Below are 26,429 nucleotides of genomic sequence, written 5' to 3'. Positions count from 1 at the left end.
TGGGCTCCCATGTTTGTTTTTATGTTCAACCTCCCCACCAGACATTGGGTGATCTGATCCCAGGTCTTGAACGTCATATTCAGTTAGGCCCTAAAAAGCCAGGCACAGCTGTTTTGGTTTGTAACTAGCATTTTTGGGTTGTAGGTACAGTGGGAGAGGTTGAGTATGCTGAAATTATATAATTGTTGAGTTGGAATTGTTGAGTTGCCAAGGGTCATCTATTCCAACCCCCTGAAATGCAACAATATTTGTGACCAGCGTGGGGCTCAAACCCACGACCCTGAGATTAAGAGTCTCATGCTCTGCCAACTGAGCTATCCAGGCAAGGAAGTAGCATTGCTGGCCGATGGTTCTCGAGGTTCTGTGTGGAACAGTCTTGCATGTGAAATACCAATCGGGAGTCTACAAAAATGCACTGGCTCTTCTTTGCCTTTCGATAGGCAGGGATAGGAGGGTGCTAGAAGCTATTTCCCCACAGTTATAGTTCATGTGTAGGATGCGCTCAATTCTAGGGAACGTTTTCGCATTCTGGTCCATACTTTGTAACCTGTAGGATTGTTTACTTTACTTGAATGCCCTTGAAGGCGAATTTGGTGGAGCTGCTGGCTCTTCTTCTAAGCTGTAGGAAGGCAATTCTGTACACACTTACCTGGGAGTAAGTCCAGCTGAAATGAATGAGACCTGCTTTTGAGTAGACTTATCCTTCCATCACTATCAGTTCTTCACATTTGTGGGGTTTTTTCCTGCCTACAAGTGCTGGTGTTTGATCAGATATAATGAGTGTGCTGCTACGGCCAGTTCCTCAGTGTTTACATTTCCAGTTTTGCTGCTATTCACTAGATGTCACTGCCTGTCCACATCCTATAAGAGCAACAGCAAATATAATGATGTAGGCCCTTCTAGATTCCCACAAAGGTTTAGGGCAATACCACTGGGTTATATACAGTATATATTTTAGCGTATAATAGGTTTAGCTTGCAAAGAGGTAGTAGCGATGAGTAACATGTGCATTGGGACATTTTCATAAAAGATGGAGCTTTGAAAAAGAGGGTTCCATTTTAATTCTATAGACTTACAGTAACATCTCGGGTTACAGACTCTTCAGGTTGCGTTTTTTTGGGTTACGGACTGCCGAAACCCGGAAGTACCGGAATGGGTTACTTCTGGGTTTCGGCGGTCATACATGCGCAGAAGCGCCAAATCACAACCGCGTGCACAGACGCACAGCTGAGGGTTGCGAACACTGCGGGTTGCGGATGTGCATCCCGCACGGATCACGTTCGCAACCCGAGCGTCCAGTGGATAAGCTTATAAGCCTATTCATTTTTTTATTCATTTGTCAGGCTTAACAAATAGAATAAAATCCATGAGCTGAGCTTACAGCCATGAGGCAGTCTGGACTGCAGCAAGCCATTCGAAAGGTTCTGACACCCCTCCCCTCAATGCCATAATGTTTGTCATCACTGGTGATACATCTTCTCACTTTTTTCCTGTGAGTATGGATAGGGGTACAGGCCATTGCCTTTCTCTAAAATTACAGCAATCTGTTGATCAGAGTTTACACCCCAAAGCAGGCCTTTTCCATGTGCAATCTATAGTAATACACAAACAAAAGTTCAGACACAGAATAAGTTTATTATGGTATATGGCAAACATCAGACACTTTAAACTGTTCTCTGGTGTCCAAAAAATGGCTTCATATTTAGTAAGAAAAATAGTCTTTCTCCTTAAGATAGCCTTTACATTGTAAAAGGAACATGTTTTGATAACAATCTTGGCTTTCAGGAAATTTTTGCTCTGTGCTCAAGGAATTCCCATTTCCCCTCTTCCCTGTAAGTCCATTTTTTCTAAGTTTCATGGATAGATTAAATATACCATACAAAAAAAAAAAAATCATTTGGCATGGAGGAATTTAAAACTTTGCATCTCCCTTTTTTTAGATTTAACAAAAATAAAATCCAGACCCTAGAAACTCTTTGCTTTTAATCCCTCAATATTATTATTTTTTACAGACAAAAGTATCCTTTCAGTAGTTTTATTTAAGAACTCACGCACTAAATAGATATAAGACACATCCAATATTGTGTTCCTGATAGCAAGTGCATAGATTTTGTTAAGATTTTTGTTCCCCACTTGGAGAGCATGTTTCATGGTCAAAAGAAGGGATATTTCCCAGTGATTGTGCTAGAGCATATATGAGAGAGAGAGAGAGAGAGAGAGAGAGAGAGAGAGAGGAATAGGGAGGAGTAAGAATAGGCAGGTAGGAAGGAAAAGATAGAACGAAAGAAAAGCATAGGAGAAGGAGGGGGAAGGAAACAAACAGGACACAGCAAAGTTGTGAAATCACAACAGAGAATGAAGAACAAAAACAGCCAAACCAGCAGTACAGTCGATTCCTGATAAGTGAATAACCTGATTGCTTGTACACAATGCTTTATTCACTTATCAGGAATGAAACACAGTACACTGTTTTTTCCATAGCCTGATACCTAAGGACCACCAAATTGGGTTGTGTGTTTTTTTGTAATAAAAAAAACATTAACACTCACTCCAGCGAGGTATTCAGAAATCTTTTGGACTTTGAAATAAAGCTCCTATGGTGAGAGAGAGATATACTAGTGGCATAGCCCTTTGCTGCTAAGAACACAAAGAGGTTTGCCACTGCCATCAGTTGGATATGGATTGCAGCCTATGTGAAGCACAAGCGTACCTGAATTGTAGGTGGAGACACAGATACCTTCTAAATACTAGAAGGGCTGCCCTTACATCTTCCCCTCTGAAAAAACAAACCACTTTGTTCTTGTAGACATTCCTGTAACACTAAAGCCTAAATTCTGAAGGGCTAATGGAATATGGAAACACTGTAATATCAAACATACAGCGGCTGCCATCTCAAAATGGCTCATCTACAGGAGCAAAGGAATCTCAGGTTGTTTGGGGGTCCTTGTGCATATTAGCAAAGTGGAACTAGGAACTGGGAGCACTAGAAGACCCTAGAGCTGCCACTCATGACTGTGGATTGAACGATGTGTTGTGTATGGGGTGGGGATTACCAAGACGCTGGTTTCCCCATGAGGCAAATGTGGGGGTAGAAGAGTACTTGGAGGGCAGAAATTGGGTGGGTAGGAAGGTGATGCTGAATGCCTCCCTCTGCTGCTATTTTGGTGAGATGGAGCATGGTTCTACCCGCCGCCTTTGAATCAGGCCCCTTGCGGTTTGCATAACCCACCAAGCCCAATATAGACCACCAGCTCTGTAGGGTGACCCAACAGGAAGTCAAGAATAGGTCCACCCTTTTTCAACTTTCCTGAGGTAACAGAGAGGTACGCCCCCACTGTTTGCCACTTTGAATGGTATTAGGCAAACAATGAGCTTTATAAACGTCTGAATTAATAATAATAATAATAATAATAATAATAATAATAGGAGTCCCTGACTCTTCAAAGGGTTCCTGGGCCTCCCCAACCTCTGCTTCATCATCTGAAGGTTCCAGGCAAGATGTTGAAGTGACTTCAGCAGTTGTTGTGCCATGGCAACTAACTCATTGCTATAACTAGCCCATGGAGGTGATTATGATTTACATTTCACAAATGTAAAGGTGCAGCTGAGAGACAATGAATGGCTTGGCAAAGGCCACCAAGTAGTAGAGGTGGAATGTGGACCTAAATGTCCCATGTGTTGGCCATTGCATCCTATTGATTCCAATCATCCTCCGTTTCATTTTTTAAAATGAATAATAATAATAATAATACTAAAGATGCTTGCATCTTTTACACTGAAATAAAATGATTGTCAGCACTTATCACAATTAAGGCTCATGAAACTGACCTGGGAAGATGAGTTCATTCCCAGCCATTCTTGTTTCTATTTTTACTTTTTAACAAGAGTGTCTACTTTCTTGTGACGTAGCAGGCACACTGTTGCATCATGGGATATGGTCCCATGATGCAGCTGTACAGATGAGGTACTTGGAAAACAGAACCAGGGGCTGGGGCTGTGGGAAGCAGGCACCAGTGAAGCCATGTGAAAGGCAGCAGGAACAGCCCCCCCCCAGGAGGACAGCTCTTCCCCCAACAATTTGCGCCGCTTTCGAAACCCACAGACATAGAAGCTTGCAGAACAAGCTCCTCAGAACAGGGGGGTCATCGGGGGGGGGGGAGTTGCCGGAACCGTGAGAGAAGAGCTTCCATTGAACAATGTTTCTATTCTGAAGAGGTTGCCATTTGGACTGTGTGTCACACAAGTCAAGACCAGAAAATAAAAGTCACAAGGGAAGTCTGGACTCCATCTTATAAGAGCACTTTTAAATGGCCTTCAATTCCTGAGTTTGGGAAAAAGGAATGTATGTATGGCTTGAATCCCAGAAAGCATGGGGTAGAACTTTCTCTATCTGCAGAACACCCTCCCCAACTTGATAAATTTGAATCTCTGATCGGTCAAATCGATAACGACAACAACAGCAACAACAACAGAAATCCCACCCGGGTCAGTGGTATCGATGAAATGGAGACAGAATTTATAAGAGCACTGGGCGGAATCAAGATTGCACCAGCGACAAGCCTGCTTGCAGCTTGCTTTCACGGTAGTTTGTGTTCTCTGATAAAAAGAGAAAATACAATTGTGGGCCAACCAGCCACTTGGCACCCAGGAGGGTAATAAATATTGTAATAATCACTTTTCTCCTTAGAAATTTGTGCCGTTTCATTATCCATAGCGTACCATGTATGCCAAGATCAAAATAATCCCGTTCGGCACCTATGGCGATGCTCTTTATTTTATTGTTGACTTTCACTAGCTTTCTCTGAGCTCACATGCCTCTGGGTGTCTCTAACAAGATTGTTCACCTGGTGGGTTTTGGCTCAGGCTCTCCTACCTGTAGTTAAAACATTATTACTTCTGAGAAACAGTGGGCTAATTCCATATGCTGCCAGAGAACACAGAACTTCTGGAAGAAATCCCAATATTTTCCACATTCTACTCCCATCAAGCAACTTTTTGGTAGTAAACTTAATATGCTCCTGAAAAACAGAAACATGTAACTTTTCAGCCATTAATCAGAGGAAAACTTTACTTGTGATTTTTGGTTTTTGTGTATAAAACACATGTGATTTTCTAAAAACTATGACTAAAAAGGCATCTCCAATGTGACTTCAGGCAAGCAATTAAATAATCTTATATTATCAAAATGATTAAAAGCAGGGAAAGGGGGGGGGTAGAGAGCAAGAAGTTGGAGGTAAAATAGATCAAGGGTATCTACAAATCTGCATTCACTCTCCAATCAGATGTTCACTTAGGTGGAATCGACTGTATCTTTTGTACACGACAAATAGAAGAAAAAAAATCAACAGGGACGTGAAACAGTGAGGTGTGCAGATGTATTACCAACACGGAATGACCACCAACATTACAACACACAGAGAGAAAGAGAGACAAGTATTAGGAAAATGGTTTAATATTGGAGACAGAAGCAAAAAACTGCATCACACAATAACATACGTTACAAAAATAAGTTTGACTGTTTCAACTACACGGTTATGTCCACAATGAAGACAGAAGAATCAGAAAAAACTTTTGATCTAAACAGCAAAAAAGCAAACCCCTACTTTTTTTTTAACTAATACATTTATCCACATAAAGTGACTGTGTACTCCTAAATTCTAATTTATCTTTATATTGTGTAACAGCACAATACAGAATAAAAAGTGAAACTTACCGCTTGCTTTAAAGACAAAATTCTAAACACTAAATATAAGCAAAGGGAAAGAATTAAACCAAGCCAAAGTTTGTTTGTTTTTTTTAAATTCTCTTAAACAAAACCAACTTTCTTTCTACCAACTGGAAATCAAACTTGAAAATCAGCCATGATCTGGAGGCCCACAAGAGTAAGCCACAAAAATTTCCATATTATTTTTTTTTTTTTAAATCTCCAGTATAAAAAGTTCCACTGGTACAAAATGCATAAGTACAATCAAGTTTTAGAAATAGGAAAGCCTGTGGTTTGTGTGTGTTTTTTTTTTTTGGCTCAAATTCCATCAAACAGCAAAATCCAAATTCATCAACGAAACAGAAACAATACTCAAATGGTCTTACAAGTTTCCCACTACTTTGCAGTAACTTTGGCTTTTCTCTGACAAAATTTCAAAAGGAAACCAAGGGGCACAGCCCGTTTGCGCCACAGATACAGCACCGTGCCACCCATGCGCAGAGCGCTCCCGTGGGGATCAACAGAACCCCGTTTCCTCCTTCAAATATCTGTCTGTACACAGCACGACAGGGTGGTTGGGGAAATGCGAGGCGTGTGCCCTGGACGCGCATCCCTTCCCAGACCCACCTGGTTTTGATGGGCGTCTTTTGCACACAAGTAACTTCCTCTGGACAATGAGGGAAGGCCAATAGTGCACATGGATGTGCGTAAACCATGGAGAGAAGGAAACAGAGCTTTGTTGATCCGATGGGACTCTTCTGTATATGGGCGCTGCACCCAGAGAGCAAATGGATTGTGTCACAAGGTCCAGACATTCTCAACTAAAAGAGAGTTATTCATAATCTACAAACAACATGTTCTCACAGCACAACACCCCGCCCACCCACCCACCCTCCGGTACACAGGGTTACTTTTTTGTTTTGTTTTGTTATGACATCATTCAGAAAGATAATGAAAACTACAGCTTTTTTTTTTTAAAAAAAACAAAACTCTTTTTTTGTTTGTTTGTTAATCAGCACTTAAGTTAATAAGAACAGAAACAGTAAAATGATTCCAGAGAGTAGCACAAGCCAAGGAATAATAATAACCCCTATGGTGAAAGAAAGATGAACTTGTTACTCCTTTGAAAAATGGCAATTTTGCTGAAATTGGTTGATTTTGGTTGGAAAACTACTTCTTTGTGCTTTTGGAGTTTGGTTTTTGTAAAGCAAATTCCCCTCGTTCGAATAATTTTCCTTCCTCTGCTGTAAAGCTCTTTGCACTCTTGCAGCTTCCCACCCCCCCCACCCCCAACATTTGATATTTTAGGAGTGACAGATAACCTATGCGGGATCAGAAAGAGCAAAACAAAAAAAAAAAAGGCGGGCAAGTGTGAATACTGTGTACAGTTAAAGAGCTTCACTGGCTGGTTTTCCTTGTGGCAGTTTTCCCCTGTCAAAGAGGCAAACCCAGGGCTGGCCCAAGACATTTTAGCGCCTGAAGTGTACCACAAAATGGCACCACTTCCCCTCCAGGGAAGAAGGGGCTGAGTGAAGATCTACATCGAGGACAAGGGAATAAAGATCTGCATTGGGACCTGCTGCCCCTGTGGAGTCTGCCATCTGAGGCAGTTGCCTCATCTTGTCTCATGGCTGGGCCGGCCCTAGGCAAGCTGCTTTAAAAACGTTATAGCAACTTACCTCTTTGACCACAGGAATGTCAAGGGAAACAGTCAGCAAAGCTCCAGATCTGTTGATGCTTCTTTCCCTGTCATATACATCTCCCTTCTTTGGATCTCTGCCTTTGTCACTACGGAACTGGTCTAGGCCTGTGAAATTCTTTTAGTTAAGTTCAAGATTTCCCCCCATTGCAAACGAGTGTTGCTTGAAAAATAGCTAGCAATGGGGGCAGGGAACACCTGCCGCAGTTGACACATGCAAATTGACAAGGAGATCTAGAGTTCTTTGGGTTTGGCACCGGCTGGTTGCGTGGCAAAGGATCAGTAGCTGGGTTGCTCACACTGGGTGCAATCCATTGTGCATGGCTGCCATTTTAATGGGGCATGTATGGGGTTTTGGTGCAAGTCCCATTGAAATGAATGGGGGGGGAGTGTCCTCACTGAGTTTTTCTACACGAAAGGGATCCGAAGAGTTTGAAATAAAAGCACAATTATTTGGGAAATTTAAATGCCGAACAACAATATGTCCTGGAAAGACATATTATGATGATCCTATATTGTGGATTGGTATACATGTGATAATCCAGTAGGCAAAAATTGCTGCAAGAAGTACAAAATAGCCCTCAAAGGGTTTAGGAAGGCCCCAGCAGTAGTAAAAACATATGAGAATAACACAGAACATTATCTATAAGTGCGTGTGCTAGAAACCTTTTTTATTTTTTTATTTTTTATTTTTTTTGCATCACTTGGATTCTAGTCCTTTCCATCCCAGGGCTTCTCTATAAAACAATCATTTGAAAGCAAAGAAGGGGTGTGTGATCATTATTTTGTATTTTTAAAAGATACTTTACAAGGGGGATTTTGGGGGCAGGGGAAAAGCAAGGGAAGGTTTGACTGAAGTAGGAACAGACAATGGGGAATGATTATGGCACTTTCATCAGTAGCTTATAGGGCTGCTGACATATTTTGGCCTGGAAAGGGGATGATCTGCCAGAATAGAAGACCCAAATTTGGTTTAGGAGTAGGAATGTTATCCGATCCAAAGTAAAAATTAAAAAAGCCATGAAGGGTGTTATCAGCATCTTTTCTTGTTTTCAGTTTCCTGGGCTCTTTCCTGCAAACACTCAGGATTCCCAGAATCCCTCTCTTCTCTCTTTGAAAACAGTTTCTCCATAGTGAATGTTTGCAGGGCTGTGCCCGTATATTGTCGCAACAGAGAATAAGGGATACAAAATAGGTAAGGCAAAGATACCTTTACGTTGGACCACTTTCTGTTGATGTAGCATGCAAGCTTCTGAGTTACGCAGAATGCTTCCATCTAGCAAAATGGAACACTGTGGCGATAAGTTAGGCAAATGTAACGTTTCATTTCAGAGAGATACTCAGAGAAAGTGCCACCTGTGCTTGCTACTGCACTAAATCAAATACGTGATGTTCTTGGCCCACAACTCCCATGATCCCTAGCTAGCAGGACCAGTGGTCAGGGATGATGGGAACTGTAGTCTCAAAACATCTGGAGGGCCGAGGTTGAGGAAGCCTGTCCTATACTGTACTCAAAACAAAACAAATTCCTTCCAGTAGCACCTTAAAGACCAACTAAGTCAGTTCTTGGTATGAGCTTTCGTGTGCATGCACACTTCTTCAGATACATTCTTCAGATGTATCTGAAGAAGTGTGCATGCACACGAAAGCTCATACCAAGAACTGACTTAGTTGGTCTTTAAGGTGCTACTGGAAGGAATTTGTTTTGTTTTGACTATGGCAGACCAACACGGCTACCTATCTGTAACTATACTGTACTGTTAAGGACACAAGCCAGGAAGCTTTGATTTGCTGTAGCTACTCTCCATATGGCCGTTGCATGCTCAGGAAAGTTTGCCTGCTCTTCACACCTCGCATGCGCATTGTGGGGAACACCAGCATGGATGCAGCAAACCTGTCATCTACGGAGTGCGTGCACTGATAAGCCCTAACTGACGGCAGCTCCCGATTGCATTTGCAAACACCAGCACATAGATGTGACGTGCGATTGCAGTGACACGCCTGCGTGACGCCAGCGCAACGACCCTGACCGATTATCAACCCACGAAGCTTAGCGTCCAGGCATGCCCGGAGGCTTCCATTTGTCTAGCAGAACTTCTGCCCTTGCTCTGAACCACCGCCCCCCTCTCTGACACTTTCCGTGTCGACTCCCCTGAGTTCAGAAAGTGATATGCCATGCCGGGTGGGAAGGGGAGAGACTCTCATTAAAAGAAAATCCGAAGTGCTTACCATTCTCCCACCCAGTTGTGCTTGCAAGTTATAAAAATAACTAACTTCAGAGCAAGGCAGAAGTACTTGCTGGATACCTGGAGATGGTTCAAGGGTTGTTTTGGTCTGTGGTCCAAGGCGTTTTGGAACGAGAGGGGCATCGGCGTACCTCTTAGGACACCGTGTTTTAAAGTTTTGTGCTTTGCTTGGATAATATATATGCACTGGCTGGTTAGTACATAACTGAGCCTCTTTTCCTTCTCCCCTGCTGGTGTGCCATCATACCCTCCAACGACCTGCTGCTCAAAATCAAAAGGCTCATCTTTTTGGTCCTGAGCTCCTGTGGGAGCCAGCTGAACTCATGCCAGAATGCCGGACCAAAAAACCAGGACATTCCAAGATCCAGGATGGCTTCCATAATTCTGGGTTGAGGGGTTGAATGGAATGCCTTGTGACTTGTTTATTACAATTATTTCTGTCATGCCTTCCTGGATACAGACCCCTCCAATACATAGATCTAATGGACCCGATCCAGTCCAGGCTACCTGCACTAAGAGTGCAAACAGCTTGTTTGCTGTGGAAACATCTGAGCCCATGAAAGTGGGTGGTTCGTGTGCCTGGTTTGTTCCCAAGACTAGCTGAGTGACTGCAAGATTTTTCCCTTCTACCTTTCAAAGAGTTTTGCAGCAATTCAAAAGTTTGCACGCTCCATTATCAACAGAAATCAGGTCAGCAAATGATATTGCCCCACCTACTTTGCATCCATTAAATCTGCATCAATATATGACAGACAATTCAGGCAGATAACACATCAAAGCATTACGACATGTGTAAACCTCATCCATGAAAGTAGTGTTTTTTTTATCTGCAGTGCACAATGAAGATTCATCCAGGAAGTTCTAGTGCATTGGATTTAAGCAAAAGTTTATTTTATTTCATTACAAAAATATGTTTTCCCCCTTAATGATTTCAAATGGTGGGTTTACCTCTCCTATCTAGGAGTGGTTATACAATACATAATTAAAGAATTTATTTTATTTTATTTTATTAATACTGAGTAGCATATTCCAGCAGCATATTAAAAGCTCTTTTAAGAAAAGACAAAAAAACCCCAAAGGCCTAAAAAGGAGATCTACAGTTACTATTTTTAAATATTTTCTTTTTAGTTATAGATACAGAAGAAATTTAGACAGCAGTAAAATATTATTATTATTATTATTATTTTGTCCTTCAGGTCTGCCCTGTGCATTTTTCTGATTTCAACCATGTATTAAATAAACCACAAAAAGTAAGTATATATATATTTATAGCTATAGATATATATATATATATGTATATATAAAAATAAACAGCAAAATGGTGAATGTATAAAAGTATTAACACTCAAGACAGCTCTGGGTGGAAAGGGTTAAAAGTTCAAAACTTTCTCACCTTAGAGGTTTCCATACATTATGAAGAAATTACATTGTGAGGTTTGCTTTCACAGCGTTGATGTGCAGAGTGGTTAGAAAAGTGAAACATGGGCACTTATACAATGTTTTACAAAAAACACCCAAGAGAAATAACAAACAACAACAACTTCAGGCAACAAGACCACAGGATAGCAAGTTAACAAACTTTTTAACCTCTTTTTCCTTTAAATATTAGGGATTCATACAAAACACATAGTAAAATACCCATGTTATCAAATTACTTCACACAAGAAACACACTGAAGCTCTAGGAAGAAAAGTACCTTTGGAATTTGGCACTGAAGATTTTTTCACTGATTTCTTTTTTTATTATTATTTCTTAAAAAGAAAAAAAACTGATCACATTTTGCTGAACACAAACACATCTAAATTGTCCACAATAATAATTTAAAAAAAAATATGACACCAATGCGTCACAGAAGCCAACACAAACTTAGTCTGGAATAGTTTTATTTTCCACATGAAAACTTATTTTTTTTTTTTAATTTTAAGCAAACAACTTTTTCCATTTTTTGAAATTCGTTTTTTTTTGTTCTGTTGTCGATATTGTGTTCAAGTAAAAACCAATTTCAAACCTGTTGCTTATAAACACAGAACACTTAAAGACCATAAGACCCATGATGAAACCACAACTGAATTCACAGAAGCACCAATGAAACAACAGCTAACAGTAGCCTTTCTCCTGTACATTGAAACAGTATAAAATATAGGTAATTTTCATGTGCATTAATTCATGGATTGTCTAACTTGTGAGTCAGTTCAGCAAAAGGTGACGGAAATAGGTAGCATTTGCCCTAAAACAGGGTAAATTTTTTTGTTTTGTTATACTAATCTACAAAAAGTGGTTCTATATATATATTCTTAATGAGAAAGTGAGCCACCTAAAATGGCCTTATCAAAAAACTTTACACTGCCTGAAAAATGTAAAAACTATTACAGACCTCTAGAGACTTAAAATCAGACAGTTCTTCATTTCAAACTGTTTTGGAAGTAGTCTGTTAGAAACCAACATTCTGTCTCTGGACACATATTGCTATTGTCATCAATGACCAGCCAGAATGCCAATCTCTGTATAATACTTTCAAGTCTGGTTTTTTTTATTTTTTATTTGAACACAAAAAGAAAAGGGGGGGGGGAAAGGAAAAAAAACAACAACTAAAAAACCCTAACAAAACATTTTGCCACAGGTTGTGTGTGTGTCTTTTTTTTTAATTTAAATAATCCTATTATTAATTTGACTAGTAATAAATTTTGATCTTGCATAAATGCAGCAATGCTTTTCACATTGACTTCCCAGAATTCGTATAGCTAGATGAGGTCACATGCAAATTTCAAAGGTTCAAACTATAGATCAAAGGTCAGTAGGAGAACCAAATTATGATGTGAGGTCAGAAAGACATCAGAAACAATGACGGGACGATGAAACTTTTTTTTTTTATATAGACGCCACAGGGACATGCTAGGCAAACGATGAGCTAACGAGCATGAAGATGTCTAGGGAAAAACAAGGAAGAGGAAAAAAAAGTTACGGAGAGTCTATGCAGCAGAAACAAAATCATTTTTTTAAAAAATGGGTGCAGGAGAAAACTAATGCAAATTTTGCATTATCAGAATATCAGCCATTCACACAGTTTACATTAACGGTACACTTGGCCAACAACGACGGCACAATGAAGGATCCCCAAAAGGAATCCATCTGAAAAGGAGTTAGAGAAGATGGATTCCTGTTTTATTGGGGGGGAGGGGGAAAGAATAAAGAACCAGTTTCAACAAATGCAACGTAAGGGGGGGGGGTGCTGTGTTGGAGTGGGTTGGGGGAAGGAGAGGGAAAGAGAGAGGAGAATAGTCCAAGACAACTAAACTTTAAACTAGATAATGGAAACTACGAACAGGTTAACCGACAAAATACAAACAGGAGGATAAAAAAGCATGTAGGATGTAGAATTCAACGGTGAAAAAGCACCCATTGTTGGCACAGATACTCCAGAGACTACTTCAAAAGGATCTAGCTAGCAGAGAGAGCTGCTCTTTAGGTATCCAATAAGTTAACAATAGGCAATAAATAACTTCCATTATTTCTGAGGCAGTAAAAATTTTTGTATAAAAATAGAAATGCTTTTTACAAATAAAATTTACAGGCCTGTGGCTTTCTTTTGTTATCTATTATTATTATTAAATTTTTTTTATCTTTCAAGAAACATCAAGTATTGTCACTCTTTTTATTTATTTATTCTAAACCCTGTAGCTTTAGAAACGGATCTCTAAGTCTTTTTTTTTTTACACTAAAACTCTAAAAAACAAATCCCTTAAGGACTTAAAAAAAAGAAGAAGAAGAAAGAAGAAAAGAAAGAAAGAAAGAAAGAAAAACCGCAAGTGAAATATATAAAGATGACCAGTGTTTTAAACAGGATAATATAACATCACGTCAATCTGAAACTCTTTTAAGAACGAAAAATAGTCAAGCCCCTTTAATAAAAATTGAACTGAAGTAAATGTAAATAATTGGTGTTGTTTCTAAATGAGTTCCTCTCCTGGCACAGGGCCATTGATAGTAGCCTATTAACTGCTGGTGCCATTTGGATAAGTCTAGGTTCAGACGTTTGCCCGCTTTCATTATCCCCATCAAAAGTATTAAGGACACCCAGGCTGAGAAAGTTAAGCTGCAACATTTGTTCTCTTGAAAATTTTGATTCTTTTAAAGATTTTGGAGGGTGTGTGTTTATGTGTGTTATCCTTGTCAGGTTGGTTTTTTTTCTTTTTTCTTTTTCAAGTCAAGTTTCAAATTCAAATAAAGTAATACTGTTCAGTTAGGTTAGCCAAGTTTCCCTTATAGCAGGTGGGGACAATGGAAGCAAGTATTGTGGAAAAAAAACACACAGCTGTCTCTTGGCGGTGGTTGGCAATGTGTTCTTATGTTCTTTCTCAACCTCCCCAAGGGATGATGGGTTTTGCTCAAGGGACTTACCCTAAGAAATCTAAATTAATAGCAGTAAGCTTCTGGGGTAATGATCAGTAAGGTTTGCTGTCGTTTTTGGAGCGCTTCAGCTGAACTTTCAAGCGTTTCATCCCAATCTGAAAGCCGTTCATAGCCTGTATAGCAGCTTGTGCAGAGACAGGATTGTCATAGCTAACAAAACCTGCAATACACAAAACGGGTTGGGGAGAAAAAGGCATAAGCATCAGCAAAAAGCAACAACAACAACTGCTGTAAAGTGCTTTTACTGTATAGGGAATAGGGATATTCGTTGTATATATTTATGGTTGCATTTCAATTTGGGCAGCCCCATTCATCTCCTTTTTGACTGGTTACTGTTTCGTTCTTTTTTCATTCGTTTCATTTTGTTTTGATTATGATGGAAACTCAGCCCGCCTTCTGATGCCTATAACTTTGGTGCTTGGTTTTAATGTGTTAACTTAAGGAAGTCCACAGAAGCAGTTTGGTTTCTCCTCCTACCTCCTTTGTCCCGAAGAAACTTATTTGGAGAGTCAGAGAGGGCTCCCCATGAACAATATGGAACTGGCCATTGGGCACTTCTGGGAGGGTGGGTAAACACCAGAAACTGGGCTTGGATCCTAAGATAATTTAAGGAAATTTGTTAACCTTCTGCTAGTCACATGCCAAATACAGAACCAAGTTACCCTGAGGCAGCATACATTTAAGTGTGAATATTGCATTGATATTTTTTCCACAGCAATTCTAAAATGCTGTGTCTTAAAGTTATGGGTCTTTTGTAACAATGGACCTTTTCCTGATGTACTTACAATTATTATCTTTCTAGTACGGTAGCCTGTATCCTAGTACACATAAATTTGATAAAGTATTTCATGAAGTATCATTGCTTGGGGAGGCTCCCTGTGTGGTTTAGAAACCTAGAAGATCAGGGTGGGGATCTAAGTCACCCAGGAGGTTCCCACTTCAGAAACAGCATGAGAGCAATCAGATGGAGATGTGTGGCAACAGATGGGGGGGGGTGTCTAAAAGTCTGGCCCCGCAGTCCCATTCCAATCATGTTGCCCCTGTTAGAATTCCTGCTCCGTGATTGCAGTCATGGGATTGTTGTCTATCACATGATGGTGTATGTTTTGACTCCACAGAGTGGGAAGTGATGGAGATAGGATGTTTGTGTTACTGTGTTCCGTGAAGTGGGACTATTGTCCTTTGTTCTTTTTATCTTTGCTGTCAGATGCTAGAGAGAGAGGGAGCCATGTTGCAGTGCTCCATGTGTGTTTATATGTAAATAAAGTAGTTTTGCCAAAATGCTGAGTTGCTGGGGTTCTGTCACGTGCATGATGCACAAACTCTGCGGATCCTTAAGTGTGCCGGTGTCGGTTGGCATTGGTCGCTGTGATGTTTGGGCTGAAGAAAGCTTATGAAGCTCCCGAACGATCGACCAGGAGGGAGAGAACATGCCAGTTGGGCATGTGTCTCTGCCAGGGTCCTACTTGAGTGTAGGCTGAACTCCTGACAGCCCCTTCATGTCAGCAACCCATGCAGAGAGCTGTTCATTACAAAAAGAACAGTAAGTTCCTGTAGGAAACACTCCTCTGAAGGAAATCAGCTTTCTAAAAGGGTCTCCCTAGACCTACTTCATACTGCCCAGGGAAGTGGGGAGTGGACACTCCAAGTGTCCCGATTACCCAGGGGCAGTCCCAGAATTACAGAAGCCACCCCAATGTTTTCTGGTTTTGATTCCTCAATCCTGTAAGTTAGGCAGAGAGGCTGCAATTGGCTCAAGGCGACCAGTGTAGATGTGCATAGGACATCTATGTGTGCCGTGAGATCAAACGCAGGAGAAGTTTCCTGGTATAGAATAGGGTGTCTCTAGTTTCATCTGAAAAATGTTGGAGAGTATGGAATTGTCATGCATCTTTAAAATTAGAATGTCACCATTTGCTATATATTGTATGTCCGATGTAGGATATTGCTAACACACACACACACACACACACACACAAATAAAAATAATTATTATAAAATTATTATTATAAAAATAATTGTGTAGTTTCCTAAATCCAGAAGAGAAGGCTTAAATATAATTTGCAAGTAATGAGTAAAACGTGAAGAGTAAAACAATAAGAGAATAAGCCTAGGACTTGCTGATCAGAAGGTCGGCAGTTCAAATCCCCACAACAGGGTGAGCTCCCGTTGCTCGGTCCCTGCTCCTGTCAACCTAGCAGTTCGAAAGCACGTCAAGTGCAAGTAGATAAATAGGTACCACTCTGGTGGGAAGGTAAACGGTGTTTCCGTGCACTGCTCTGGTTCGCCAGAAGCGGCTTAGTCATGCTGGCCACATGACCTGGAAGCTGTACGCCGGCTCCCTCGGCCAATAAAGCAAGATGAGCGCCGCAACCCCAGAGTCGACCACGACTGGACCTAATGGTCAGGGGTTCCTTTACCTTTAATAAGGCAGTCTGATCGTATAATAAATGGCATTCCCCCACATAGGATGTAATTACTTTTATGTGCCTCACACTTTTTTCTTGCGCATGTCAGAATAGATTTTTTTAGAGTCCGTAAAAATAAAAATATGATTCAACTGCACCTTTGAAGGTTAATGCCAGTTTCTGTGGTAGGGGAAATATTTCTCTATCCATCCTCCTTTCATTGTGCACAGACCATAGGAACACCTCCCTCATGAGACATATAGAAATGAATGAGGTTGGTGCAAGATGGCAAACTCGTGTGCGACCTCCATTCACATCTATTGGTGCTTCCATGGCACATGGGCCATTCAAGCGGTGCAAGTAAATTTAGATTATATGGCGGGGTTGAGAAATACATACTGGCATATTGATGCCCGGCCATGTCATGTGGATTCAATGAAAAATGTGCATGCGGGGGCACCATCCATTCCACCAGAAACACCCATCTCGAAGCACCCTTGAACCCTAGGCTATGAAGGGTGCCTTTGGTTTGGCTGCCTTGCAGGGGCAGCCGTAAAGATCTGTGGTTTTATTTTCCTGAAGTGAAAACCCAAGAATGCAAATATTGATTATTGGGGAGAAGTATCTCAAACAAGCAGCAGAACTGAGATGAAGATAATCAGATCTGCCAAGAGGCAGAGAGAGAGAGATTTGTGTTTGGATGTGCAAGCTATTGCACATTTAAACCATGCACATGTGAGGGACAGCAATGCTTTTGTTGTGATTTATAATGTGTTGAGGAATACCTGTTGTTCTGAATAGGAAACAAGATGCTCAGTTTCAGGGCAGAATGCTAGAATTGTCGAGTTGGAAGGAGATAGGCAATAATGCAAGAATGCAACGATTTAGATATGCATTGTGAAAACAGCATATTACTTCCACATCACTCTGAACACGAGGGGCCAGCACATGGGATGCTGAGTAAAAAGGGGACAGATCCTGTGCGTCTCTATTGTCTTTGTGTGTCGAACATTACATACCAAAGCACTTGCTCAGATTGGTCTGTTTGTCAATGAAGACTTTAGCAGAAATGACATTTCCAAAAGGCATGAACATTTGCAGAATGTCCTGGTCTCCAAACTCCTGTGGGAGGTGATAAATGAAGAGGTTTGCTCCTTCTGGACCTTTAAGAAAAGAGGAAACCATCAGAGATCAGCTGCTTTTGTTTTGTATTGAGAATGTTCACTGAAGATCTTTACATTTCCATTGCAGGCTTCTGAAACACACATGTGTACAGGAAGATGCAACAAGCTACACTAAAAATAAGTTTGACTTTAACTTGAACGCCACTACAGTTTTCTAGAAAACAAAGTAGCAACACTTGCAACATTTCTTATTAACTTCCCAAAGGCTAAGGAGAGCTTTTATATTTAAGGGTTGCTGTTATTTCGGGTGGGTTTCAATCACATACCACCAAATTTACATTGTGTAGTTGTGGTTGATTTGGTAGCTTGTGCAACAAATCCACTCCCTGCCAAATAGACTTTTTGTAATAAGCAAAGTAATGGGGGAAAGCACTGGAAATTGTGAAATAATAATTGCTGGGCTCACTGTCATATAATGTTCCTGCAAACAAATCAGAACGAATACTCAATAAATAGCCAATGCCGTCTAACCTCCCTGTAAACTCTATGCAAACAAATCGGGATGAATGCTCAATAAACAGATTGTCTAGAAGTGAACTCGGCCACAAGAAAATGCATTTACTAGGTTTAGGAATGGGGAGAAATTTGATTTAAGTTTGCACTTATAGGAGCGCCTACCAAATTCACATTTTCTGAAACAGCAAAAACAAAGCCACCCTCTAATATCTGCACTTCTCCTAATTTTGCAGCACAGTTTCCTGGCCAGATAACGTGTACAAAATTGTACATGCTAGGGCAAAGTGTGCATAAAAATGTGTGTATTAGTGAAAACGTATACAAAAATGCATGACGTTGCTTTGTAGAAATTTGGAGAAAACTGCATACAAAGATGCTGATGAATTTACAGGAGGATCCTGGGTTTTTTTTAAAAAATGCAAATGGCTGCAGAAATGTGGAGAAGTAAATTTTAAAACTGGGAAAGGAGAAAACAAGAGAACCAAAACTGTTAGATCCCTCCATCTCTAATGGGGTTGGGTTGAGAGCAGCAGTATGGCTTTTCTGCCTCCTCCTTCCTCTCTCTGAGGGCTCCCATATCCTTTTTAAAAAGCCATTGTTGAAGGATGGGTGGACCATTTGGAATAATGTGGAAGGTGTTGAAGAAAGCTGCTGTATGAGTAGTGAATTGGCAAACTTGCCTGGGGGTGGGATTTGCTCATGCAGATGGGCCATCTCTTTGTGCAAGTGCTCCTCTGAACCCCCATTTATTTGCATGTTTACTAGGGAAAAAACACTTCTTTTCATAACATCTGCCCTTTGGTCAATGATACTAGTAATTAACTACCATGCCTTTCATTCATTCGTTCATTTATTTTTTGGGGAAAGAATATAAGCTGCTTAGTAAAATCTCTTAAGCAGTGCATCTAAACTGATTATCGATAATGCATCAATAAAATCAGTTTTAAAAAACAAGTCTAGATAACTAAATCACGTGTCTTGAGTAGGCTTCCTGGAATAAAAAGGTTTCCAACAGGGATCTAGAACAGTATGGCAAAGGCGTTGTCTGGGCACTCCATGCAGGAACCCTTCAGATTAGGAAATGATATGGAACAATTGCCTCCAATGATTATGTACATGATGAGTTTACAAAAATAGCAAAACCATGGTGAATATATCTAATTTGGGGTACTGATGCCTGCAAAACCCCCCTTTTTCTGCTATGGAACTGTCCTGACCCCATTGCTTTTTATGACAGTCAAAACGAGGGTGCTACTTCCTGGTACACACTTTTTCCTTCCATTTCAGAATTAGCAAGAAATATTATTGGTAATTCTGGAGTGATGTTAATGAGAGATGACTTGAGAACTAACACAGCAATGGGAGCTTTATCTTGGACATATCTTGAAAGGAGAGCGGGAAACCAGTTTTGGAAATCGTATTCAATTGAATGAATTTCGTATCAATTTGGAAAATCAATTTTTTAAAAATGGCCAAATAGAGAGAGAGAGAGAGGAAGAAATGAGAGTGTGTGGGGATCCCCTCCAATAAAATAACATAGTACCCCCTTTGCTTTGGAGATCAGGGAGACAGAAGAGGGATGGATGAGGGGAGTGAAGAGGGCAGAGAGTGTGAGACAGAAGCCTTGTTTCATTAAGCATCTTATAATTAGTATTAATTAATTCTCAGTGTTAACTTACTGGGGTTTATTTTGCTCTACTTGCACTGAGTACGAAGCAATCAATCATTTGTTTGCTTTCCCTCAAGACCCTCAATTAAATAAGGAGCCCTTCAATGTAACGGCAATAGATCTTGTCATTAACCTCCAAATGCAGTCTAGTTACAAAAGCCACGTGTTTGCAGTATACATGGAACCCAGACAGAGGAGCTCCCTTTGCACACAAGTGTGTGTTTAAAAAACAAAGCGCATTTCAGAATGCCCTTGATCAAAATGGCTGTTTGGCAAAAGCAGCCATGTGTGTTTTCGCACTTCAACAAAGGATGGCAAAATTTATGAAGCAAATGCCATTGAGAGAAAATTTGGAGACTGGGAAATTAAATGTTTACAGGCCCCTATATACTCTTTGTGCAGGATGTTTATTTACATGCACATACACACATATAGGGATGCGGGTGGTGCTGTGGGTAAAACCTCAGCGCCTAGGACTTGCCGATCGTCAGGTCGGCGGTTCGAATCCCCGCAGTGGGGTGCGCTCCCGTTGCTCGGTCCCAGCGCCTGCCAACCTAGCAGTTTGAAAGCACCCCCGGGTGCAAGTAGATAAATAGGGACTGCTTACTAGCGGGAAGGTAAATGGCGTTTCCGTGTGCTGTGCTGGCTCGCCAGATGCAGCTTGTCACGCTAGCCACGTGACCTGGAAGTGTCTTCGGACAGCGCTGGCCCCTGGCCTCTTAAGCGAGATGGGCGCGCAACCTCAGAGTCGGACACGACTGGCCCATATGGGCAGGGGTACCTTTACCTTTTACACACATATATAGGTAAAACTAAACTCCAGTTCTTATACCATCATTGCCTTACTAAAACCATGAGTTTGGAATTGATGTTGGGAAGCCTGAATTCGCTCCCACTGTCCTAAACTAAAGTTCTGCAAGAGTCAGGTTTAGTGGGATAATGGGCTATGGACAAGTTACAGTGGTGCCTCGCAAGACGAAAAGAATCCGTTCCGCGATTCTCTTCGTCTAGCGGTTTTTTCGTCTTGCGAAGCAAGCCCATTGATGGCTTATCGGATTAGCGCTATTAGCGGTTTAGCGGCTTTTAGCGGCTTATCGGCTTAGCGGATAAGCGGCTTATCGGCTTAGAAAAAGGGGGAAAAAAGGGAAAAAAACCCGCAGGAACTCGCAAGACATTTTCGTCTTGCGAAGCAAGCCCATAGGAAATTCGTTTTGCGAAGCACCTCCAAAACGGAAAACTCTTTCGTCTAGCGAGTTTTCCGTCTTGCGAGGCATTCGTCTTGCGGGGCGCCACTGTACTTGGTTTAAAACCTACCCGTTTCAAATAGCATTTGCAAGTCAGTGAGGGGGCATGGATGTCTTCATGGATGGGGGGTGGGACAGGGACATATCATTCTCAGAAAACTGCAGGATAGATGTGAATTGTGGATAATATTATGTGCACATAAGTTTCATAAATCAGTGCTGAGAGTACCCTAGATGCAGAGTGAATAGGAATGTATACAAAGCCTGAGTAACCCTCACTTCCAAGGTGAATCCTCTGTGTCTGGGCCTCTTTGAGATAAGGATAATAAAAAAACCAACCTTTCAAAATGAAAGTAAGCGAAACGAAAGAGAGGCCAAATACAATGATTAATCTGATTTATAATTTTCAAAAGAAACCTAGTACGCACATCTTGCAATGTATTCTTTTTTTGTCAATTGTGCTTAATTTTCAGTTGCCCCTAGTGCTGTGATTGGAGTGGAAGGATGGAACATGTGACTGCTTAGCATATAGTAAAGATAATAATGTAAATTCAGGGAAGGGACCACATGCCAGTTGTGTTGAGGCTCACATTGGAACAACGATCTCCTCTTTGCTTTCCTTTGTTTCTCATTCACCATTGACCAAACATGCTTACCTTCCTTCTGGCTGCCCGCAGCACTTTGTTGTTGTAACAAGCTCTGACTGTACAATGTTGGCAGTGCCGCCGCGGCATACTGCTGAATCCCTGAGTAGGCTTGGGTGAGGGCATCCATTGTGCCAGCTGTACCATTCGTCAAGCCTGTTGCACCGAGTCCTCCGTTCAGGGCGGCCATACCTGAGAGCATTTGAGCAACTTTACAAAAAACCCAACAATAGAGAAAAGAAATTGCACTTATTCATTAGTGCTTTCCAAACGTCATTGGCATTAATATGACACCGATGACAATGGCCATGCATGCAAAATAAAAATCCAGACAAATTCACCAGATGGCACAGAGAGAACAGCAGCAGAAACAGCAACAACATCCCCCCCGCCCCCATTTCCCCAAAATGTGCAAACACGAGACTTTGATAGAGAAATGACTTCGGCTACCAACTCAGTTTTCACATACAAGCTGTCGCTGGCACGTTTTGGGGTCATCGGGATGGCTCTGCTACAATGAATAGTTGACTACGGCTATATTCTTTCTGAGGAGGTAATTTATCTGCCTGGGCACCTCGTGTGATGGGCAAAGAGCATGGTATGTAGTACTCTTCATCACAGCCTGAATTTCTGTGTCAATTTATTATTTTGTATGGAGAAAGACTTCGACTCCCACCATCAGCATGAAGTGGTAGAACCCAGACCAGGGATGGGGAACCTCTGATCTTTCCAACTCCCATCAGCCTCAGCCAGTGTGGCCAATGGCCAGGGATGGTGGGAGCTGTAGCCCGGTGGAAAAACTACATTCTGAGCACCACTTCTGCTTGAACTGAAACTGGTCCTGCTTGGCATTCATACCAGTTGGCTGAGGAGGAGTCCCTTTTCCCGGTTCTCCATCCTGCGAAGGGATCACGGCTCAGCGGTAGGGTACCTGCTTTACACGCAGAAGGTTCCAGGTTCAGTCTCTGAAAGCCATTCCAGTTAAAACTACCTGAATCTCAAGGAGCAGGTGATGAGAAAAACCTCTGCCTGAGACTGTCGCCGCAACGTGTTCATTGGCTTCTTCCGCACCGCCTGCACACGTGTGTGCAAGTGCACACGCTCACACTCTGTGCAAAAGCGCCGGCGAACACACGGAGGGTGGAGTCTAGAGGGTGATTTCAGCCCTCCATGTTTGCAAATTTGCCACAATCAGTTTCATTCTCTGAGCAGGGCTTTGAACAGACCAGATGGCTGGGAGACTAAGAATGGCAGGAATAAGCCGCTTTGCGTTGAAGTGCCTTTCCAAAAAGGTATAAATTCTTGAATGGATGGATGGATGGGTGGATGGATAAATAAATAAATAAATATCCTGTTAAAAGGATTTGTGCTAGGGCTGAGAAAGCAGTCAAGGAAGAGATGACAATGCAGGGCGTCTCCATCAGGTTCAGCTAAGAGACCAGCAACTTTTAGCTCCTTATCTTTTTGAACTTTTCCATTTCATCTGGTCATTATAAGAACCCCATAGCTGATAACCAGCAGGTGAGTTTGCTCCCCCCGCCTTATTTTTCTGTGTTGAGTCTTTTGTAGTATATGAGGTTGAGATCACTGACTGTCTTATTACCACTATCTGGAAGCTGTCTGGGAAGCGACTCCCCTTTGGGGCAGCTGAGGAATGGGTTAAAACACACACACCCTATTTTAAAATAAATACATAGATGCCTCACTATGCCCTGGACTCCTGGGCTGCCGCCGCCAGCTGGAGGAGTAGTCGATAAAAAGATAAGTAAATCAATGGATAGGCTTGGTGCGAGGCGGCGCCATAGGTCTCTGAATCTTACAAATTCCCCAGAAATATTCAGAGTGAGGAACCGGTAGTATAAGTTGAGCTATGCGAAGCAAAGGAAATGCCTTGGGGGGAAAAATCAACACCTTCTGCAAGGCTGTGAAATGGTTCTTTCTCGCTCTAAAAAAAAAGTGTCAAGAGATCGGTTGCAGAACTAATTTAAGACAGGATTGGCAGTTGATGACAAGCCCCTGGGAGCGAGCCTGGTAGAAAGAAGAAGAGGAAGATGCTAACCCAATACTCCCTCGGCTTTTAAAACTATGTGGATTCTAGGACAATTCTACCCCCTGTGAGCATTTGATAATCAGCATAACCTCACCCTATAAGCCTCCTTTCTGTTTCCACCATGGTTTGTGCCAATTAAGAGGGTCCTAGTGCAAAAATAATACTTTTTGAAATGAGTTTCATCCAGGCAGTGCTAACACTTGGCAGAGAGTTGTGACATTCCACAGCTTTTCTTCAAGGAGGTGTCTTGCACTTCTAACTTGTGGGGTTGCAGGAAGGGCGGAGGGGTGCAAAAAAGAAACGCCGCTGTTATCTGACACCACCAACACATAACACAAGCAAGAGAGACCAAGTATAGGAAAGGAGGACATATTTTACTCCCACTGTCTTGGGAGGGGGAACTATTCAAATTCCCGCAAGAAGAAGAAGAAGAAGAAGAAGAAGAGGAAGAAGAAGAAGAAGAAGAAGAAGAAGAAGGAACAACAACAGATGCATGCACACACCTAACAGTAGTTAATTAGAAAGGGGGGGGGGGCAGAAATGAGAAGCTTCAGCTTAGGGAATAAGCACAGTAATTGTGAGATACAATCTGCTGGGTTATTTTATGCTTTCCAGAGAAATGGTGAGTGGGAGGTGGGACTATTTTTTCCTCTTCTTCATATGGGAACAACATGACATTTTGACAGTCTTGCCAGCTCCAATATCCAATGTGTGAGCCAGACTTCAGTGCAGATGGATGCACAGCAGGTGTGTGGTACGCAGAAGTCACCTGTGTGCACACACAGAAACACCCAGCGGTGGTCCTGGCTCTAGCAGCAATGCCGGATCTACAGCAAACACTGCATTTTCCCCAAAATGTTTGCATGCATCTCCCTAAAGGGAAGTTTTGACCTTGTTCGTTAAAGCCTTACTGTTCCCTAACCTCTTGTTGTGAGGGATCTCCTCAACATTCATTGGCTCGCCCCCCCACATGCAGCTGGGATAAAGGAAGATGGGGATGGAGAGAGAGGGAAATCACATCCTATGGGGCAGGGAAGACACAAACTCCTCCCTGTCACAGAACACTGAAAGGTATCGAGACTCTTACTAGGGAGAAATCTGGTGTTCCGAATGGAATTCTGATTCCATCTCAATCAGCGCACCCAGATAGCATTTAAAATGCCTTCTTGTTTTATTTACAGGTCACAGATATCCCACAATGGTAGAATAGAAATAGGCATTGAAATAGGCAGGTCCTTTCTATGCAATTTATTCCTCAAATTACCATACTAAACATGTTGGTCCTCATAAAGACATAATTGACCCAGCGGTTTTCTTCCTGGTGAAAAACATTTATTGTAAAAGTGCCATGGGTACCAGCACAAACTGGCTGCCACTGACATCCAGAAAGGTGCTTCATACAGGTGAGTACTGTCTCATAAAACTTTGGCCTCAGCTTATGGAAGACATCTGAAGGCAGCCCTGTTTAGGGAAGCTTTTAATGTTTAACAGACTATTGTATTTTAATATTTTGCTGGAAGCCGCCCAGAGTGGCTGGGGAAACTCAGCCAGATGGGTGGGGTATAAATAATAAGTTGTTGTTGTTGTTGTTTTGTTATACACTCTGCCTTGTGTTCCAAGCTGCATTTGTGCTAGCACGTTGGCACTGGTACAGTGCAAAATAATGGGGTGTGCATCTGAGCTTCCCTGATGACAGGTGGGCAGTTAAACAAAATTTGCTGGAAAAGACACTGCAATGTCAACAGTGGTGCTTGCTGCTGCTGGATTTAGGGCTGTGAAAATTGGCTGTATAACAGTGGCAGAGGTGTAAAAAAAAAAAAAAGTAACAGGCAACTTTGGCACTCAGAAACGCTTGATTTTTCAGTATGCCACAACAGCAGCAAGAATACTTATTGCAAAGTACTGGAAGACACAAGATTTACCCACCCGGGAAGAATGGCAGATGAAGGTGATGGACTATATGGAACTGGCGGAAATGACTGGCAGAATGCGAGACCAGGGAGAAGAGTTGGTGGAAGAAGATTGGAAGAAATGTAAAGTTTATTTACAGAAACATTGTAAAATTAAGGAATGTTAGAAGGATGTTGGAATGAAGTTATGTGGTCTTAGCAGAAATGATATAAAGGATTAAGTAAAAATAGATAGTTAATTGGTGAAAGAAGAGAGTGTAAAATTACAGTATGTTAAGATAAATTATTAGGATAAAAACTAAGATGGAAAGGATTTGCTGAAATATCTAATTGAACTAGAATACAAAAAAGGGAGGTGTGAGGAGGTCAAGGAAACAAGCAAACGAAAAATGAGTTGTGGGAAGGTTTGATCTGTTTTTTTTTTCTTGGTTGTTTGTCTTTTTTGTAATCTTTAAAATTGGAATAAATATTATTTTTTTAAAAACCCCAGAAACGCTTGATTTTTCAAAACAACTTCTCTTATGCGTGGTCATATTATGCTTGGACGTTATCAGTATGTTGAGCTAAAGAGACAAATCCATTGAGCCTTTGTGAGAAGCAAGACCCCTGCTGCACAAGGACCCATGCAGCCTCACACAATTACTTTCATTTGGGCACCAAGTAGCCCTTTCTGTCTTCGGCACAACCCCTTCTCCCAAAGCCTCACAATGACAAGAGATTTACGAGACACACGCACACCTACACACAAAAAGGACAAGTAAGAAATTCGACAGCAAGGACAAGAAGAGCATCATGCCGAGAACTG

At 41.5% G+C, this 26,429-nt stretch overlaps 1 protein-coding gene across 29 annotated transcripts in view; it reads right to left on the bottom strand.

Moving 5' to 3' along the window:
- Nucleotides 1-12,395: 12,395 nt before the first annotated feature.
- The window catches only part of CELF2 (CUGBP Elav-like family member 2), a 559,297-nt gene continuing 545,263 nt past the window's right edge, over nt 12,396-26,429 (bottom strand). For 15 of the 29 annotated variants that reach the window (XM_081879933.1, XM_081879914.1, XM_081879924.1 and 12 more), the window contains 3 exons: nt 21,677-21,874; nt 17,487-17,630; nt 12,804-14,219 (listed from right to left, as the gene is read on the bottom strand). In XM_081879933.1, the coding sequence (XP_081736059.1) occupies nt 14,092-14,219; nt 17,487-17,630; nt 21,677-21,874 (470 nt within the window). In that variant the 3' untranslated portion in view covers nt 12,804-14,091. Of the gene's footprint in view, nt 12,577-12,803; nt 14,220-17,486; nt 17,631-21,676; nt 21,875-26,429 lie in introns of those variants that run through there. The other 14 variants (XM_081879916.1, XM_081879928.1, XM_081879926.1 and 11 more) reach the window with 2 other exon arrangements.

The sequence above is a fragment of the Podarcis erhardii genome, assembly GCF_964252035.2.
Source record: "Podarcis erhardii genome assembly, chromosome: 10".
In the NCBI taxonomy this organism is placed as follows: Eukaryota; Metazoa; Chordata; class Lepidosauria; order Squamata; family Lacertidae; genus Podarcis; species Podarcis erhardii.
This window is presented reverse-complemented; position numbering and strand designations above follow the sequence as displayed.